The sequence below is a fragment of the Arvicola amphibius genome, chromosome 13 (genome assembly GCF_903992535.2).
Source record: "Arvicola amphibius chromosome 13, mArvAmp1.2, whole genome shotgun sequence".
Taxonomy (NCBI): domain Eukaryota; kingdom Metazoa; phylum Chordata; class Mammalia; order Rodentia; family Cricetidae; genus Arvicola; species Arvicola amphibius.
The window spans coordinates 56,624,460-56,644,327 of NC_052059.1; the positions used below are offsets into that span (position 1 = coordinate 56,624,460).

The 19,868-nt window shown below is 47.4% G+C and overlaps 1 protein-coding gene across 1 annotated transcript in view; it reads left to right on the top strand.

Annotated features, from left to right (window-relative positions):
* The window catches only part of Cryl1 (crystallin lambda 1), a 96,965-nt gene that overhangs the window by 11,985 nt on the left and 65,112 nt on the right, over positions 1 to 19,868 (top strand). The window contains exon 3 of the mRNA XM_038310581.2: positions 6,895 to 7,021. Coding sequence (XP_038166509.1) covers positions 6,895 to 7,021 — 127 coding nt within the window. The remainder of the gene's footprint in view (positions 1 to 6,894; positions 7,022 to 19,868) is intronic.

Genomic DNA, 19,868 nt, shown 5'->3' on the forward strand with positions numbered 1-19,868 from the left:
TGGCTCACATCTGTAATCCTAGAATTAGAAGAGCTCAGGCAGGAGGATTGTGGTAAATTCCAGGTTAGTATGGCCCACAGAATGAGATCCTGGCTCAAAAAACAAAACAACAAGAGATTAAATAAGTTATGATTATAAACAACAAGAGATTAAATAAGTTATGATTATAACTGATAGCATGTGACAAGGAGATCTGAGTGCCTGGGAAAAACATGTCATTCGAGACTAATCTTTTCCTAGCAGGGAGGGAGGCGCAGTGAGGAACTTGTTACCGTCTTAGGTGGAAGGCAACATCTAAGGGGGAGAGGCCTTGCCCGTGCCTCCCTGCTTCAACCTTGCTCCGCTCTGAGCTCGGCAGTGCTGGCTCTCTAGGCCTTCAGAGCGAAGGGCATTAAGAGCACTTTATGAAGATCAACTGAAACCCACTTAGCCGAGTGCCAACACTGCCTGTAGATCGGCGTGTATTTATTTCTCAGGATTTGCAGCTTGTTGTATTTCTCCAAGTTCTCAGGCCCTGGGTCATCATTTGACCGCACATCCCCCACTGAGGTATGAGCATGCTGTCTTCCTCTGTGATCACTGTCTTTGGGTGACGTCTCCATTTCTCGTGGGCTCTTTTTGACTCTCTGTGGTCACCGGGACTCATTTGCCTCTGCCAGCGTCTCAGCTTTTTTTTTTTTTTTTTTAAATATTTATTTATTTATTATGCATACAATATTCTGTCTGCGTGTGTACTTGCGAGCTAGAAGAGGGCAGCAGACCTCATTACAGATGGTTGTGAGCCACCATGTGGTTGCTGGGAATAGAACTCGGGACCTTTGGAAGAGCAGGCAATGCTCTTAACCTCTGAGCCATCTTTCCAGCCCTCAGCTTTTTATATAGATCAGGAGTTAATAAACCACTGAAGTGATCTCTGGCTCCTGACAGCTGACGCTGTTTCTGAACTCGCGCCCTGGGGGCGACCCCATCCATCACTTGTTTTTACCCTTGCCTTTATCCTTTCTGGCCTGGCCTGAACCTCAGACTAAGCTGTGTTCCCACCTGGATTCCTCTGGATTTGTCTGTTTTCCTGCTTGGGGATTTACTTTTAGTTTTCCCACACCCAGTAGACCAGAGCAGCTGGGATAGTGGGTGAGGTGTGGTGGTCCTAGCACCCAGGAGGCGGAGGCAGGAGGATCAGGAGTCACTGTCCCAAAACAAAATAAAACAACAACAACACAAACCACTCCCTAGCATAGTGGACCACAAAACAGCCATAAATTATTGCCCTGCTTGTTGGTACCCCCCCACACATTTTTTTTTCTTGTTTTGCAGTACTAGGGATTGGACTTGGGGGTTCATGCAGTGTAATTTTTGTTTTGTTTTGAGGCAGAGTCTCATTGTGTAGCCCAGGGTGGTCTTGGCCTCCTAAGCCCAGGAATTGCATGTGTGTGTCAACTCGGCCGGCCCTGGCATAACAGATGTGTGCATCAACGCAGCACAGGTGACTTTCTACTCTGATCTTGGACTTGGGCCAGAACATGTGGACTGGCCAGTGGGGCAATATTAGCAGTGACTCAGTAGAAGCCTGGAAGGCACAGTGCATCAAAATGCTGCCACTTCCCGTTGGGAAACCTCCCTCCACAGTTGTCCACTGTGATTTCCTAGCACGACCCAGTGCCAACCACTAGACAGAGAAGGGATGCAGCCCCACCAAGATGGCTGGCCCAGGGACCAGGACAGGACATGTGGGGACTAGCATGCCTTCCCTGGCTAGGCTTCTGCAGTCAGCAACCACCAGTGACTTCAAGGTTTGGGGACTGGTGGCCTCATGCTGCCAGGAGGACTCTCCCTGCCCTAATCCATGTCCTCCACGGGCGTTCCGTAAACAAATGTGTTGTACAGAACATAGCCCCTTGTGTTTGTGTTGGTGTCTGTAGCCCATGTCCACCGTATGCTGTCAGAGCCCAAGGCGCTACCCCAGGGAAGGGAGATGGCTCAGTCAGAGGAGTGTGGTGAGCCCACCCGAGAGTTGGTAGTTCTAGTGTACTGTGTGTGAAGGAGTAGAAAAGAGAAGGTGCAATGTAGGCTGTGGAGGTCAGATCCCAAGGAAGCAGAGAAAGCATCATGTGGAAGAAAAAAATTACTGTATTTCTATACATTGGCTACACATGGAAAACATAAAATCTATTACCAGAGAGTATAACAAGTGTAAATATAGTATAAAAGTGTGTGTGTGTGTGTGCGCGCGCGCGCGCACACACACACACACACACACACACACACACACACACAGTTTATGTGTTTTAAGAAAGAATAAATGTAAGAAATCATAGATGTATTCATGGAGGGATAATATATCTAATGTTTGTGAGGAATACCAATAAAGAATGAGCACGTGGAGCGGCGGACACAGTCTCGTCACAGAAGGATACATGGTGCAGGCCCAGGAGTAACCTGAGCCTGGTGCTTTAAGGTCCACAGTTGGGGTGTGGATTCAGTTGGGTCAATACACCCCAGTTATCTGAGTGTTCACAGGTTCTGCTCTTGCTTGGCTGCCATCGCGACAGGTCAGGCGATTGCTTCACTTCCTTTGCTTGTTTTTTTCTGCCCAAACAGAACTAGCCTGAGTTGACCTGCTTTGCAGCAGCTGCCTGTGAAAAGTCGGGCAGGAGTCTGAATGTCACGGCTTGCTCTAGACAGCGGGCTCCAGGTGACTACTTTTCTGAACCTTCCGAGGCCAGGGGCTCTTGTTCAACACTGTGCTCTTGGATATGGACATGCTGACGGCAGGACAGGGCTGTGCAGACTTAGGCGGTACTAAAGATGTAGGCTCAAGAATGGTGTCACTTGGGCCGGGCCTGGTGGTGCTCACCTTTAATCCCAGCATTGTGAGGTAGAGGAAGGTAGATCTCTGAGTTTGAGGTTATCCTGGTATATGTAACAAGCCCAGGACAGTCAGGGCTACATAGAAAGACACTCTGGGGACAGAGATATGGACTGCTTGCTGCACAGTCATGACAGCCTAGCTTTGAATCCTAGCTCACAGACCAAACACCGAGAACGTGGTCTTGCCTATGCCTGCTGCCCTAGTGGTAGTCTAGAGTCAGAATTGCGGGGACCTGCCAGCCTTGCTGAAAGTGAAAATAGATCCTGCCTGGAATAAGGCAGAGTAAGAGAAGAGTACCTGACACCTGGCTTTCACACGCACCCCCCCCCAATGAATGAGTAAATAAATGTTAAATAAAAAGGATTTTTTTTTACAGTTTTTTTTTAAACACCCTTATGTTACAGTGATAATTGTTTCCATTCTTTTTCCCTTCTGAGTTTTTAGGTTTTTGAGACAGAGTCTGTTGTGTCCCAGGCAGGCCTCAGACTTGTACCTGAGAGTGATCCTGAACTTTTGATCCTCCACCTCCGCTTTCCAAGTGCTGGGCCCACACCCCAGGGTTGGCACTCAAGTGCCTTTTTTCTGCATCTTGATGTCCGTCTGACATCTAGTGGTAAATTGCTGTATTGCAGCCATCGCTAGCTAGCACATTATCAGGTCAACCCTGCAGAAGTGTGTTAGAGTACTGTTACAAACAAGTACTTTTTAATGGAAACAAAAAAAAAAAGAAAAGAAAAAAATCTGTTATAGGATTTTAAGATCATTAAAATACAGAAGAAACAACGAGAAGAGAAGGAAGGCCCAAATTGAATGTGGTGGCGTATGCTGTGTTCTCTAGTGCTCAGGAGGTTGAGGCAGGAGGATCCTGAGTTCAAAGCCAGCATTAGATAAATAGGGAGACCTGCATAAAAAACCCAATTCCCGTGTGGTGACAATCTACTACCGGTGCCCATTTCTACCTGTGCCAGGAGAGACCCATACACTGTCCGACCCATGGCCATCTCAGGCTTGTTTTCTGAAATGGATTAGTGTATCTCATTTTTTTGTGGCTGTGGCAAAATACTTGAAAAATCAACATCAGCAGGGAGGGTTTATTTGCTTTACAGTTTTAAGAAAGGATACATAGCCTGGAGGTGGTGACTGACGCACACCTGTAATCCCAGCACCCGGGAGGCAGAGGCAGAGGGTCTCTGAGTTCGAGGTCAGTCTGGGCTACAAAGCGAGTTCCAGGACAGCCAGAGCTACACAGTGAAACCCTGTCTCACAAAGAAAAGATACAGCGTACCCTAATGGGAGGCATGGTGGCAGGGTATGAGGCATTTGGCCATTGGGTCCCAGTCAGGAAGCAAGGAGAGTTTATACCACTGACCATCTTTCTTTCTCCTTCAGTCTGGGCCTTAAGCCCATGGGATGGCACTATGGGATGGCACTGCCTAAAGTTGGGTCTTCTCTCCTCAGTTAAGCTTTTCTGGACACACCCTCGCAGACCTGCCCAGAGGTGTGCCGACGGGGTGATTCTAAATCCTGTCAAGTTGAGAGTGTAGATTCATCATCACATGGAAATTCTTTTGCTTAAAGATAATATGGAAGTTTATATATTTTGACACATCTTTTTTTTTTCTAATTTCCAGCAACAGAAGGCACTCTCTTTATACCTAAAACCAAAATCAAAATGATAGTACTAAACCAGATCACAGCCCCTGATGCTGTGAGACTGTCGAGCTCTCAGAGCTGCGCCCTGCTCTTCTCAGGGCTTCCAGTCCAGCCTTGTGACTAGCAAGATGCAGCAAGGCTAGCTGCATCCAATTACAGAAAGCAAGGGTACAGGGTGCCCTAAAGATAACGAGGACCACGCAGATGCCATGTGCCCTCTGTTGGAAAGAATGTCTGCTGCTCTTTGCCCGCACAGCCTTGGCATAGGTCCGGCCGTCCATATGTGAGATGTCGAGGAATCCCATCCTTGGCTGTACCGCTTTCAGACAGCATCTAACATGGAGAGCCCACTTCCCAGGCTCCCTCTGGACTGCCCAGGGAAAGCTTGAACCCTGTGTGAGCTCTGTCTGCCGCCCTCTTCCTGAGATACCCATGGGTCTTGCAGTGTGTGTCCCTCTTACCTTCGCAGACTTGGCTAGATCCCCTGCAGTGTGCCCCTGCTGGCTTTGGGATCAAGGACATCAGTGGCTTGAAGACAAAAATGATTGCAGAAAGGTGTGTCACATGTGACCTTAGTTAATGTTGAGAATAGAATGGTGGTGACCTGAGGCTGGGGAAGAGGAAGAGGAAGGCAGTGGGGACCAAGTGTCCCATGTGCTATATAAACTGTATTTTTCACCTAGAAGAGATTTTGAATGTTTGCAAAATGCGAGGTGGCTATGTGCTATGATTTGGCCATTAGACAATGTGTACCGGCATCGGAACATCATGTGGGACTCTATAAACGCACACCATCTTGATGTATGTCCTCTTCAAAAGGTGAAACCTGTGATGTAAAATGAACTAAAAGGTGTTTGATTTGCTGGTAAAAAGTCTGTGGTATAACTTGGGGGCCCAGGTGGTGCCTGGGCAGCTGTGTGTGGTCATGTGTGTGCCCCACCTGCTCAGCGGTTCATGCCATGTGAGCAGTGCTGGCAGCATAGTTTGTGAGAATGTGGGCTCCGCATTCAAACAGCGCATGCCCGGTGTGACTGTACAGGTTACACAGCATGACGCCTGGCTCCCTCCCTAACCCTCCTTTTTTCTTTGGCAGAATCTCTCTATGTGGTCCAGTCTGGTTTCATATACCCATGTTCCTCCTGCCTCAGCTTTTCAAGTGGCAGGATCATAGATTCACTACACCTGGCCAAGACGATACTTGCAATGGACTCTCCCATGCCAGGGGACTGAGCCAGGAAGCAGAATGAACTGTTAGTTATAGCCGCACCCCATCCTCGAGTTAGTTTCAGTGTGACAAAATGCATGTCCCCAGATCTGTTATCTCACCATTTTAAGAGCAGTCGGTGCACGAGGCACAGGCCATGCTGTGTGGTTGTCACCACCATTCCTGGAAGCTCTCCACCCTCCGGAGCAGAAACTGCACTCAGTAGCCTCTAACTACTCTTTCCCCAAACCCTCAGCCCTGGGCACCAGCACCCTGCGCTCTTTTACTAGTTGACTGCTCTTGGTACTGTAACCAAGTGTGACCTGTCACAGGGTTTGCCTTTTTGTGAATGGCTGATTTCACTTGGCACAATGCCTCTAGGAACAGCTACACAGTGTGTGCCAGATTTTCTTCCCCTTTAGAGGCTGCATGGCCCTCCTTTTGGCTAAAACATGCTTTACTTCCCTCTCCTCCTCCTTCAGGACAAATAGTACGCTGTCATGTGTCTATGCTCCAGTTACTTTCTGCTAATCAGCTTCCACAGTGCTACTGTGAACTGGCTGTGCACCTCCTCAAGGTTGTGTTTGGGGGCCTGAGGAGATAGTGAAGTGTATTAGTGTTTGCCATGTGAAGCGTGTAGGGTGTGGGGACCTCAGTTCAGTTCTCATGTGAAAATCCTAGTGTGGTCGTGTGTACTTGGAATCCCCAGGGCTTTTAGCTGGAGCATTGAGCCTCGGACCGCTGAGCAGCCCTGTCTCCAAAATCAGTGAATGGCTCCTGAGGAACGAAATCCACCGCTGACACCTGGACTCCACACATATTGAATACGTGTACGTGAATGCCTCTCTGTACCCACATATGCACAAATTTGAACCCCCTCCCACCAAAAGACTTTCCAAAAGCAGTGGGATCATGTGCTTCTGTTTTTATGGTTTTGAGGCGTCTCCAGGCTGACTCCACCGTCTACTTTCTCAGCCTGGAACAAGGGTCTGAGTCTCCACATCTCACCGTCATGTCTTCTCCCTCTTCCTCTCTCTCTCCTTTTCTCCCTCTCTTCTCCTCCTCCTTCCACTTCCTCCTCCTTATTTTTTGATAGTAGCATCTAAAAGGTGTGAGGCTTTAAGTTTGTCTTTAGTTGCCACAGGGACGTTTCTCCGCATCTTTGCAGGAAGGAGCTGAAATCACTGGAGCAGTCCGGTTCTCTCAAAGGCTCCCTGAGTGCAGAGCAGCAGTCGGCGCTCATCAGTGGCTGCGTTAACCTTGCAGAAGCAGTAGAGGGCGCCATGCACATTCAGGTGAGTCAGAGCCAAGGCTCACAGGTTTGAAAAGGCTCGAGGTTGCCTTCCAGCTTTTCTGGAAGCACCCAGAGGCAAGATTCCACCAGGGAAGGTGTGGACATTTTGTACCTTCAAGGTCAGAATTTTGTTCTGTGCACGCTTCAGGTGCTGGGATTGTGGGAGTGTGGGGTGGGGGTGGGCTAGAACAATTCAGGTAGGAGCCTTCCCTGAAGCCTGTGGCTTAGAACACACTCAGGTCAGACAGGCCAGGGGACAGCGTCAACACGTAGTGGTAGTGGCTGGGGAGCTTTGGTGTGTATATTAACTTATGAGATCCACATCCTCATTTGTAGGAGGGCGCTGACCTCGCTCTGGAGGGCTTCCACCTGGGAATCTGTCTGAGGTGACTCTCCTGGAAGGCAAGGCTGTACTTACCCAGTGATAGGATTAAAATGCACCTCTTTTGGGGGATGATTTTCCATAAGAGCTGTCAGCATCCCCAAGGCATTGGCCTAGCCCCCCCAGCCACCCACCCTTTCACCTCCCCCCACCCCACCCCTAGCCCCTAGCCCCTGCCTCCATCCTTCTGTGGACTTTAGATAAGCTTGATGACCTGTCACACCCAACAGCCGCGCTCCAGCTTAGGGGACAATGGTGAGAAGTCTGCACACCCAGTGGAGGCACAGGCTTGTTTTTTCCTTCATGTTTTCAATCTGAAGCTGGTCGCATCCCTGGAACCCGCTGATGCAGCAGCACAGCATCTGTTTAAGGAGCAGCAACTGTTATAATTACATATAGCTATAGAGATCTAGCTATAGGATGTGATCTGAAATGTGGATGTGTGATGGACCACAGGGATTTTTCCGGTTTCTCGTTTCACAAAGCATTTTGGTCCTGTCTCCCAGCAGGCATCCTTTCCTTCCAGTGTTTTCTTGCATCTTAGGTCTGTCTAGCCAGGTGCCTAGGGATGTTTTGCTTCTTCAGAGATGCTCATAATAGAACTTTTGAATTCCTGCATGAACTTTCACCCCCGCCAGGCGTATGTGGGTCTGTAGTACTCCCTGTACCTGGGAGGTGGAGGCAGCAGCAGTCCAAGGTCATTCTTGGATACACGGTGAGTTCTAGGTTAGCCTGGACCCTGTGGAGACCGTCTTGACCCTCCCCAGCGTGTCCGCCTTCCCAGAAATAAAAAGAAATTTCACCCCTTCGTCAGTTACTAATCCTCGAACACTGAGGCTGTTTTCTCTTCTGTCACAGGACACGTGGTTTTGCAACCTGCCATGTTGCTTCCTGTGAAGTTGCTTTTGGAAAGCTTCTTTACACATAAGCCAGCACTAGTGGGTGTGAAGACATGCCCTAGGATAGTGAGTAAACCTGTGTTCGAGAACTTTCTTGCTATCTTTTTCAGGCTAGCCTTCAGTTTGTAGGTTCAAGTCATGTTCCCTGGCCTCCGCCTCCAGAGTGCTGGAGCACAGGCAGCTACCACCTTGCCTGTGGACTTGGACTTTTCTCCCCATTTTTGAAAAGTAGTCTAGCAGATAATCACCATAAGCATTTCATACAGCAGATCGTAGGGCTGAGAGATGGCTCAACAGTAAGAGCACCTTTGTTGCTCTTTCAGAGGACATGGGTTCAATTCCTAGCAACCACATGGTGGCTCACACATGACTCCAGTTGCAGGGAACCAGACACTGCCTTCAGACCTACATACATGCAAGCAAAAACACTCATATACATAAAATAAATACATCTATGTTTTAAGAATGAAAATCTTCAGTAGCGTGAAGACATTGTAGTGGCTTGGATATCAAGTCAGTCCTTTCTGGGATAGTCTTAAGGGCCCTTGACCCAGAAAATGCTTCGTAAGTGATAGTTATTTTATAAATTGTATACTGTGTGATTTGTGTACAATTTTTGACAGTAGTTAAACGGCATGGAGCTAGAGATGGTGTTTCCTATGGCTCAGATGCCATAACTGAGAGCTGTCTCCGTTTTCCAAGTAACAAATATGTTTATGTTGAGCTCTGTTGTGTGGAACAACCAGAGCTGGGAGAGGAGGGAGGAGAATTGAGAGGAGTGATTCAGACCCTGCTAGCTTTAATTCCTGTAAGGGACGGCATTGGGAAACTGTCTCCAGGAATTCAGAAACTGGAGAGAGTGAGTTGGGCTGGGGAGGTTTAAGGCAGATAGGATTTGGGAGGTGGAGTTTGGGGGAGTGGAAGGGGCCTGGGTAGGGGCTTTTTCAGGAGATGAAGGCGGGGATGAGCCTGTGTGCCCTAGAAGCTTAGTGGGAGTGAGACGCAGGCGCAGCACGGGAGGAGAAAGCAGTTGAGATGGGAGTCATGTAGGGTGGCTTTTAACACCAGCTCAAGGTTCCTTAGGCCAGATGGATTAACGTTTCTGCCTGCACATGTCCCTGAAGACAGAAGTTGGCACCAGATCTTATTACAGATGGTTGTGAGCCACCATGGGAATTGCTGGGAATTGAACTCAGGACCTTTGGAAACGCAGTCAATGCTCTTAACCATTAAGCCATCTCTCCAGCCCGGATTAACGTTTCTAACATGCCAAGGATAATCACATCACCGGACACTCAGTGTTTCCCCTTAGAAACAGAGTTTGGGGTGTAATTTCTCTCCTGATAGATCTTCCAGAAGAGTAGCACTAATCAGAAGGGGAGGTGGGAAGGAAGTCACAATGCAATCCCATTTGCTAAATGACCGATTTTCTTGGGCATGCTAGTGTAGGTGTTCTTCCTTCTTTTCTGACAGGGTCTCACCCTGCGGTTCAGCTCAGGTTAGCTTGGAATTCACTGTGTACCCAAAGACATCCTCCTGCCTCAGCTTCCCAAGAGCCAGGATTCTAGGCGTGAGTCATTACACCTGGATTGTAGTTTCTATACAGAATCTTTTTAAAAATTCTTATTTCCCTGTGGTGTTGGGTAACCAACACCAGGGCGTTGGGTATGGCACTCAGGTTTCCCACTGCGGAGCCGTAGTACACAAGTCTCCACTGCTGAGCTACATCTCTAGTCCTTGCCTAGACCAGGTCTCGCCGTGCAGCAAAGGCTGTCCTAGAACTTGTGGTCCTGCTGCCACCATGATAGGCAGGTGATAAACTTGATAATCAACATCTATAATTAGTACTTATCAATGTCTCAACCTTTGTTTACCAGGCAAACGAATGAACAAAACCCCATAGAAAAACCATGTAATGGTATGCTGCATGTCTTAAAGACTATGTTAATGTTTTAATACCCAGGAATGTTAAATACACAACTTGGAGAAGGCTGGGTGTGGTGAGTCACTTCTGCTATTGTATCATTTAGGAGGCGGAGGCAAGGGGAATCGATGCCAACCTGAGGCAAGCAAGATCCCATTTCAAAAACAAGCATTTATGTATTGTATGTGTATGTGTGTGTGTATGTGTGTTACGTACACGTGTGTGCGCACATGCACACACACTCACACACACACACACACACACACACTCATGTCACAGAGAACTAAGTGTTTTCTTAGGTCCACTATCCCAAAACAAATCCACTTCTTGCTGTATTTAACTTTCTTAAGACTGTATCAAACAGAAGTACAGTGTTTGAACTTAATTATCTGTCTATGAATATCGAGAAAGCTGGAGTTTCAAAAGCCTACTGGTGCCTGTCCACAGGCCTCACACAATAAGAAACAGCTCTGCCACCGAGCTGTACCCACTAAACCTCCAGGACCTCAGTTTTTGTTTTTGTTTTTGTTTTGAGACAGGATCTTACATTGCCCCTACTGCCCTCAAACTCTCTCCATAATTGAGGCTTGGCCTTGAACTCCTGACCTTCCTGCCTCTAGTGCTACTACATCTGCCCCTCTAGTGCGGCCTCAGGAGCTGCACCCATCCCCAGTCCACACTGCTTCCTTTCTCTTGTTGAAAAATAGGGTGCTAGCAGGCTGTTTCCTCAAAATTGTTGCTCTAGAGAAATGTTCAGAAGTGGGAGGTGGAGCTTAAGGGTAACCAGATGCCACCGGTAGCTGGTAGCTTGCCTGTCGCAGCTCCTCAACCCCAAACAGTCCTGGTGTAGGATTTGCTTAGTCCTTATGGCCAAAGCCCCAGTGAGTTGTGCTTCGTTCTTCCCCCAAGGTAATCCTCTACTCAAGTCCCAGAGGGCAGGAGTAGGCGTGAGAAGGTTTCCTAGCACTCTTGAAGTGTTGAGAGCCTCCAAGAAACAAACTTGAATTTCTAGAACTTAGTGCAGTTTTGAAACCAAATCTTGCTTGGCAAGAAAGTCTACCGTACTGGAAAATAAGCTGTGTCTCCAAAGCCGGTCTGAAAGCATCGCCCTCTGAGAGCATTAAGGCTCATTAGCTACTGGAGGAGGCATAATCTGATCTCCGCGATTGAAGCCTGGGGATCACGGTGGCTGCCGGAGCCTTGAGAGTGGCTTATTAATGCAGGAAGTTGAAATGGAGCTTGCTTCCAAAGGCAGGGCCGGGCTGAAATCTAGAAGCCTCTTTCACACAGTCTCTGCGGTTGCTGGGAGCTTACAGCTGACCCTCACCTTTCTTTCCAGCCTGGGAAGTACTAGTCTCATTTGGAAAGGGCTTCCAGACATGGGTGTCAGTTACAGGAGGCTGTGCTCATAAGTAGCAGCATTTGTGAAATGTCTGTGTTCCTTTAAAGAACAGCAGCCTATTGGACCCCTGGTTGCAGTCACTGAGGCTCACAATGGTTGCTTCAGTGGGGATGGAGGTGGTTGGGGGGTGGGTGCGCAGGCTGCTGGGAAGGCATTGAGTTGGCATTGAGCTGGCACGGGGGTGCACTGAGATTGGAGTTCCATGGTTCCTTTGTGGTGTGGCTTTTTGAGATGGGCCTCACTAGGCATGTGGCACCTGCTTTAGATGTTAAAGTATTTTTAATATAGATTTTTGCTGCTTGTTTCATTGCTGCCTAGGGATTGAATCCAGAGTCTGTGCCTACTAGGCAAGGATTCTACCACTGAATGTAGCTTTAACCCTCTTAAACGTTTAAGAAATGAAGTTGAGGCCGGGCGGTGGTAGTGCACACCTTTAATCCCAGCACTCAGGAGGCAGAGGCAGGCGGATCTCTGAGTTCGAGGCCAGCCTGGTCTAGAACTAGTTTCAGGACAGCTCTAGAAACTACAGGGAAACCCTGTCTCAACCCCCCCCCCCCAAAAAAAAAGAAATGAAGTTGAGTTTACCAAGGCTGTATTTATATATTTGTCTGTCTGTTTTGTGACAGTCTCTCCATCAGTTGCTGGCCTGAAACTATCTAGGGATGGCCTTGAATGTCTGATTCTCCTGTCGTCACCTCCCAACACGGGGGTGACAGGTATCCATCATCACACACAAGCAACATATCATTTATGTGTGATAAAGCATGCTAGTCTCAGTGTTCAGTACTGTATGCATGTGGCAGATGCCTGCACAGCCGGCCTACACAAATGGTTACACAGGCCCGAGAGGCTGGAACTCATGTTTAATCAGAGGAACTTGAGTTTGGGGAGGGGGCTTTAGCACAATTTGGTTGAATGTGTGTGTTTCACATCCACTGATCCAGACACTCGCGGACAGAAACTGTTTAGAAAGAAACCACATGGGATGGGTGAGATGGTTCAACAGGTAAAGGTGCATGTGACTCCCTGGGGCCCACATGGTGGGAGGAAAAAACTGGCTCCTGAAGGTCCACGTGTGCCAGCTTGTGCGCTCACACACACGCTGGGCCGAAGAGGTGGCTCTTCCAGAGGACCAGCTTTGGTTCCCAGCACCCATGTCCAGCAGCTCACAGCTGCCTATAACTCCAGTTCCTCAGGCACCAGCGTCCTCTTCTGGCCACCATGGGCACCAGCACACATGTGGCGTGTATTTAGACAAACACACATGCACATAATAAAAAAATATAAAACCCAAACAGTGCAGTTGGGAGTGGTGGCACACACCTATGATCCTAATATTTGGGAAGCTACGGCAGGAGGATTACTCTTAGTTCCAGGCCAGCTTGAAGTGCATGCATAGACAGTTGGATCCCTTGGAAGCACTAGGGCCAACTAGCCTTCTGTGTGGTGAAGTTCCAAGTCAGTGAGAAACCCTGTGTCAAGCCGAAGGTGGAAGACACTTGGCGATACACGCTTGGGGCCGTCTTCTGACCTTCATCAGAGAACTGTGCGTACATGCGCCAGCACCCACGCATGCACTCTGTTCCATCCCACAACCCACGTCCAAAAAGAGAGAAAGCAAGCAAGCAACCCCCCTGAGATTTTGGCTGCAGTTCGAGTGACTACAGGTTAGTATGGTGACCTGGCTTGTGACAAGGTTGCACCTTGGGGTTCGTTTGGGTACATGGTATGCCCCTCTATTTCCCGTTTAAAAAATTCTCTCATGTGTTTTGTTGGTAACAACTTTGCATGCGTTCTGTGAGATGTATTTGCAAGCACTTAGTGATTTTAGTTCCACTTCAATAACTCTGCCAAAATAATCCTCTCCAGTCATTCGTTCATGAATCGTCTGTCCGGGGGTCTTGCTAAACTTGCTCAATATCTCTAGCAGTTTTGGGGTGGTGTTTTAGGATTTTCTGTTTAGGCCACCACATATCTGAATGATCGTCCATTTAGGCCACCATGTATCTGAATAATTTTCCAATTGTTATGACTTTTATTGATGGAATTTTTGTGCCGACTAATCTGTCTCGTGGGTATCGATCAGGAGATAAGACTTGATACCCATGCCGCTGTATCTTGTTTTGCTTTTCGTGACTTAATTGTGATGTTAGAGTTCCTCTTAAAATTTATTTTTGGTGCCTGTATCGGGTTGAGGAAATTCCCTTTGATTCCAGTTTGTTGAGTATTGATAATGAATGGATGTTGAACTCTGAGTTTTGTCAAATGCATGTTCTTTGTTTGCTCCGAGAACCGTGTGGTTTTCTCTTAATCTGCTATTACTGTATCTTCTTTCCTCTCCCCCTCTCTCCCTGGAGACCAAACCCTGAATCTTATGCATATGCTGAATTTTATTGGGTTATTTTAGAATGTTGAACCAACCTTGCTTGCCTAGAATAAACCTTACTTGGTTATGATGTATTACTGTTCTTATGTTTTCTGGGTTCGTTTGGTTAGTATTTGTCTAATTATACTGTTAATACACCACACATACATACACACACACACACACACACACACACACACATACACACACACATACACACACACACACACACACACATGGCTCACTCACATGCGGTTGTTTCTTTCTACCATGTAGTTTCCAGGATCGAACCCAGATAATCAGGCTTGGCAGGAAGAGCCTTTAATCATCTCGAAGACCTCAATTGGTTGCTATTCATTAGAGATTCTTTGCATATGTCTTTATGAGGGATATTGGTTTGAAATTTTGTTTCTTCATCTGCCTTTTGTCTTAATATAAAACTGGGTTCATTAACTAAATTAGGGAATGCCTGTTCCACTGTCCTCCAACCGACCTTGTTGGAATTAATTGATTTTTTTTTCTTTTTAAATGTCACATACAGTTCATGATGACACTGTCTAGTGGTTCAGTTGGTTGCAAACTTTTAAAAAAATTCTTCTCCCATACATTATGTTCTGCCCAAAGTTTCTCCTCCCCTCATTCCTTCCCTGTACCCCCTCCCCTCCCCCAGATTCACTCCTCCTCCCTCATTCTCCAGTTCACATAGGCCAGGCCTATTTGCCGTGCACGGGGACTGTACAGAGTCACAGGAGTCCCCGGTGTCCATCCTAGAGACCAGCTGCCACGCATCAGGGGCCATTTTCTCTTTGCCGTTTTTTTTTAACCTGACATTTTGCTACAGCGTCCGTCTCTCTCCTGACATTTGCCACCAGGACATTTAAGATGCTGATCTTTACTTAAATTCCCTGTTTAATGGCCCCCGTCTCTAGATTTTCACTGGATCCAGTTCCACTGACTGCTTTTTTTCTTTTTAGTGGGTTTTCCTGTAGTTTCCCACTGAATGTTGATGCCGATTCTTCCCGTTAGGTTGCTGGCTTGAGGAATGGAGTCCAGTCTATCTAGTTAAGATGTCAGCTGCAGGTGCGCCTCGCTTTAAGTGTATCCGTCTTAGTTGAGGTCTGCCATGAGCTCCAAATGCTCTGCACCTTTATGTCCCCACTTCACGAGTCTCCCGCAGCAGCGGCCACGTGGCTCCCGTACACTTTTGCAGTCAAGGAAAGCTGTCTGCCCTCTAGCTGCACCCAGACTTTCCTGGGAGCCCCACGGGGAAGAGCTTTCTGAGGTAAACATCATTTTGTGTCTGGTCCTCACCCTAGCACGTATGTGATTGTACATGCTGTTGCTCATCTCTTGCTGTAAATAGTTTTTATAAATTAAGTTTTGTCATCAGTGTGTATCAAGAAAAAAAAACCAATTACGAAAGCTTTAGCTTTAACTCATGACAGATGAAGGCACAGAAAACACGAACAGAGCATCCTTCTGGTTTATTCATCACGGATAATTTCCGAGACTTTGGACGGATGCCCGAGGCTGTGGAGAATAACAAAGCCTGTGTGTTCTCCATACGCTCACTACTGATGCAAATGTGACTTACAAACTGCTTTCCACGTCCCAGGTAGAAGTGGAATTCCAAAGCTGGATCAGAGCTCTCGTACTTAAAATGAGGAAAGTGGCCTGGACGTGGAGTCATATACCTGTAATTCTAGCCACTGGGAGGCCTGAGGCAGGAGGTTTACCGTGAGTTTGAGGATGCTTAGGCTACACTAGTGAGCCTCAGGCCAGCCTTGGTTACAGTGTGAGACTCTGTCTCGAGAACAAACAAACCAAACCCTCGTTTATTGAGCATTTTAGAAATGGGTCATGGGGATGGCAGTCGGTTTGTGGAATAGTGTTCTCAGAGTGCAGGTTCCATCCACATGCTGTATAGATTGTGTAGTGGCGCATACTTCTATCCCCAGCATGTGGGACCTAGAGGTGGGAGGAGTGGAAGTTCCAGGTTGCCCTTCGTTCCATATCAAGTTTGATGGCAGCCTGCAGACTAAGCATTTGCGTTTAATAATATGCTCATCCATTTCTTCCATGCCCTTGTCATACTGACTTTCACAGCTGTGCACTTCTGTGGGTTGGGAAATCATTTATGTGCCTACCATTTAATCATTAGCTGTGTTTTTACAGTTGAACATGAATGCTCAGGAAACAATACAGTTTAGCATATTGAGGTAATCTTTATGGGTTAAAGACTAAAACAATTATTATCGTAAATGTGTTGCTATTGATCATCTGCTAAAGGTTTGCGTCTAAAATTACTTTAATGAGTTTGCACTGGGCTGCAGTAGGCCCCTTGCCCCTCGCTTCTGCAAATGTGGGCCTTAGCCCAATACGAAGGGTCCCCGAGCACTCCCGGGTAACCAGGGACTTTCCACTGGACTATCAAATGAGACCACTGCTCAGACTTTTGCCAGTCAGTCATTCCACACAAGCCTTCGCTGCAAACCCAGTGACAGAGCCCGGGCTCTCTCGGGTTTGGCGATGCCTACTTCAGGAGTCATTGTTTGCTCAAATAAACTATTAAAATTTTAATGAGCCTCAGTTTACCTTTTCAAGTGCTAATAAAGCTTACTCCAATGCAAGGCTCAGCAAACCTTCTCTTTAAGGTTTGGGGCCGTAAATATTTTAGGGGTTTGAGGGCTAGGGGAGAGTCTTCTGTTGCATGTTTTGGTTTTATTTGTTTTTGTTTGTGTTTTATACTCTTTCATTGTTAGTTGGGAGCGTGGAGTGGTGCTGATCCCAGGTTATTATGTTTGCTGATTCCTGATGGCTGTGCAGGAGGTGCTTGCTGGCCTTGTGCCAGGCCCGCAGTGCCCTCCCCAGCTCACCACTTGGAGTGCAGGCTGGCCCTTAGAGCTGTAGGCGCTGGGATTCAGGGCTCAGCTCTGTCCCCAGAGTGACCTTGGGTGGACCTATGTCTCTGTGTGAAGTGGGGTGACAGCGGTGTGAGGATTCTGTTTTCATTCACCAGCGGGGTTCTTGGATCCCCTCCCTCCTTTCAAACTTCTCCAGTCCTGCTCAGCTTCCCCAGTGGTGAAATTACTGGCCCCGGCCATTACACCTGACCTAGTAAGAACATTCTTGAAGGCCATCAAGTATTTGTGGGAGACTGGATCTAAGACCCTCTTCTGATTACCAAACTCTGAGACCCTTGTACGGCATGGTGTAGCATCGGCGCAGACATTATGCACACTTTCCTATATGTTTTAAGTCATCCCTAAATGATTTATAATAATTAATACAACAAGCCGGGCGGTGGTGGCGCACGCCTTTAATCCCAGCACTCGGGAGACAGAGGCAGGCGGATCTCTGTGAGTTCGAGGCCAGCCTGGTCTACAAGAGCTAGTTCCAGGACAGGCTCCAAAAGCTACAGAGAAACCCTGTCTTGAAAAATACCAAAAAAAAAAAAAATAATTAATACAACATACATACTAAGTGAATTGTGGTTATATTGTCTATTTTAGGGGATGATGGCAACAAAAGAAGTATGTACATTTTCAGTAAAGACTTTTTTTTTTTTTTAATTCTGAGGGTAGAATCCAGGCCTTGTGCAGCATCCCAGCACTGAGCTGTATCCTTAGACTGTGAGAATGATTTTTTTTTTCAGATAATCGTATGAAATTTAGTTGACTTGTTACTACAAAGCAACAAATGCCTTGCACACTGTCCTTGCCAGTTTCTTTATGAAGAAGTTTGATTCTTGTGAGATTGTTTTGGTAGCTAGGTAAAGTTTCCTAGCCATTGTTCCTCGGGTATCTTTTGTTGATAGGAGGAAAAAGTTGTAACTTGCTTGACCTCTTCAGTTTTAAGTGTTAGTGGTGCTGATGTGTGCAGGTTGGGTCCCAGGGGCTAGGAGGGCCCTGTCTTGCTTACAAACTGTCAAAGGTAAAAACAGCAAAACAAACAAACCACGACAATGACAAAAAGCCAACCCACAGGAAATACCTTCAAGCAGAAAGAATTTGCTCAGGAGTGAGAAAAAAGGTTGTAACCCAGATGCAAGCTATGGCAAGCCACAAGTGCGCCACACAAGGGAAGTGAAGCTTTGTCAGCAAACAGGAGAAATTCAAGTAAGTCACTTCCATACACGGGCCTGGGCCTTGGGGACTGACTGAGGCAGGGCTTGACATCAGCTGACTGGAGGAGCAGCCGCCCAAGGGAGTTGTGCAATACCTCACAGAATGTTCCAGAGAAACTTTGTCGCAGCCGTCCGTACGCACAGGCAGGTGAACAAGGCGTATAGCTGTGAAGGACCGGCTGGCGGGGCATTCTAGAAAGTCCTTGAGACAGTTCTTATCGTCTACCAGCAAGGCACCAGCTCTTCCCGCCTTGCCTTCCTGGCTCTGTGTTTTGTCTGCTCCCAACAAAGAACAAATCTATCTTAGTATCAGCAGTCTAAAGGGAGGAGATTATGTGTGGACGGAGGCCCTGGGCAAGGTTTCTGAGTGTGTCACCACAGAAACCACCTTTGGGGGAAGAAGGCTCATTTGGTTTGTCACACATCTTAGGTCTGGTCGGAGGAAAGCTTATGGTGGTTTAGGCTTGAGTCTTAGCGGTAACACCAAGTGTGGAGGAGGGAGACAGAGAGGGGTTTCCTGGACACTCTGGTTATCAGAGACGTCTGCTGTATCTTGGATTCCCCAGGGCTCCAGACCCCAAGGAGTGCAAGCTCCCTCTGCTCAAGGGTCATTCAGAAGAACACAGCTTCATTATTTGACTTGCGAAATGTGAAAAACGTTCTGTCCATCTTTCTTCTTACCAGAACTCTATTTTTCTGGTAGTTCCCTCTACCCTGTTCAAACAGTGTGCTTCCAGACCTGGGCAGGAGGTTTGACTTCTTGTTTTTGTGTGTTTGCTCTGTCTGTCTGTCTGTCTGTCTGTCTGTCTGTCTGTCTCCCTTCCTTCCTCCCCCACTTCCTCCCTGCCTCTCTCCCTCCCTCACTTTTCTGCCTCTTTATTAGGGCATGTTTAGCTTTCAAAGATACAATGGCATCACGGAATAAAATGTGTCACCATGTGCATGTGAGGCAAGTTTCCCCCTGTGGTTGTGCACAGTCACGTACTGCATGACCACTGCCACAGGGCTGAGAGATCGTTACCTCCTGCTGATGCCCTGACAATGGTGTCAATGTGTCAGTCATGCCCGTGGCGATGCTGTACAAACTGCCCTGCCAAGCTGCAAGTCTTATACTTTTTATTTATTATTACTTTCCTTTATTTATTTGGGGCAGGATCTTGCTGAGTCCAGGGTGGCCTGGAACTTCACAGGTAGAACTAGCTTGACTTCAGACTTGTATTAATTCTCCTGTCTCAGCCTCCATAGTATAAGGGTTACAGGCACACACCCCCCACACCCAGCTTGTACTATCCTTTTAAATCATTATTTTAAAGTATAGGTTCTATACCTATAAAAAGAAACTTTACATAGATCTTAGCATGGTGGTTAATCCTGTAATTCCAGCATGCGGTTGCTGAGGTAGAAGGATCAAGAGTTCAAGGCCATCCTCAGTTGTGCGTGTCATTGGAGGCCACCTAGGCTATGTGAGACCTTGTCATACACCCCCCCCCCAAAAAAAAAACTTACTGCAAAACAACGTGTGTGTGTGTGTGTGTGTGTTGTTTTTGTGTGTTGTGTGTTGTCTGTATGTAGGTGTGTGTGTGATGCTGGCAGCAATCTTAGACACCTCAAACTTACCTTGTTTTGCTTTTACATGTGCTAGGGATGGATGGAATCTAGGCATCCCAGGCCCTTTCTCTCCCACTGAGTCACCGCTTCACCCCCCACCATGCCTCATGAGTGACCGTGTGCAGCACCTGACCAGGACTAG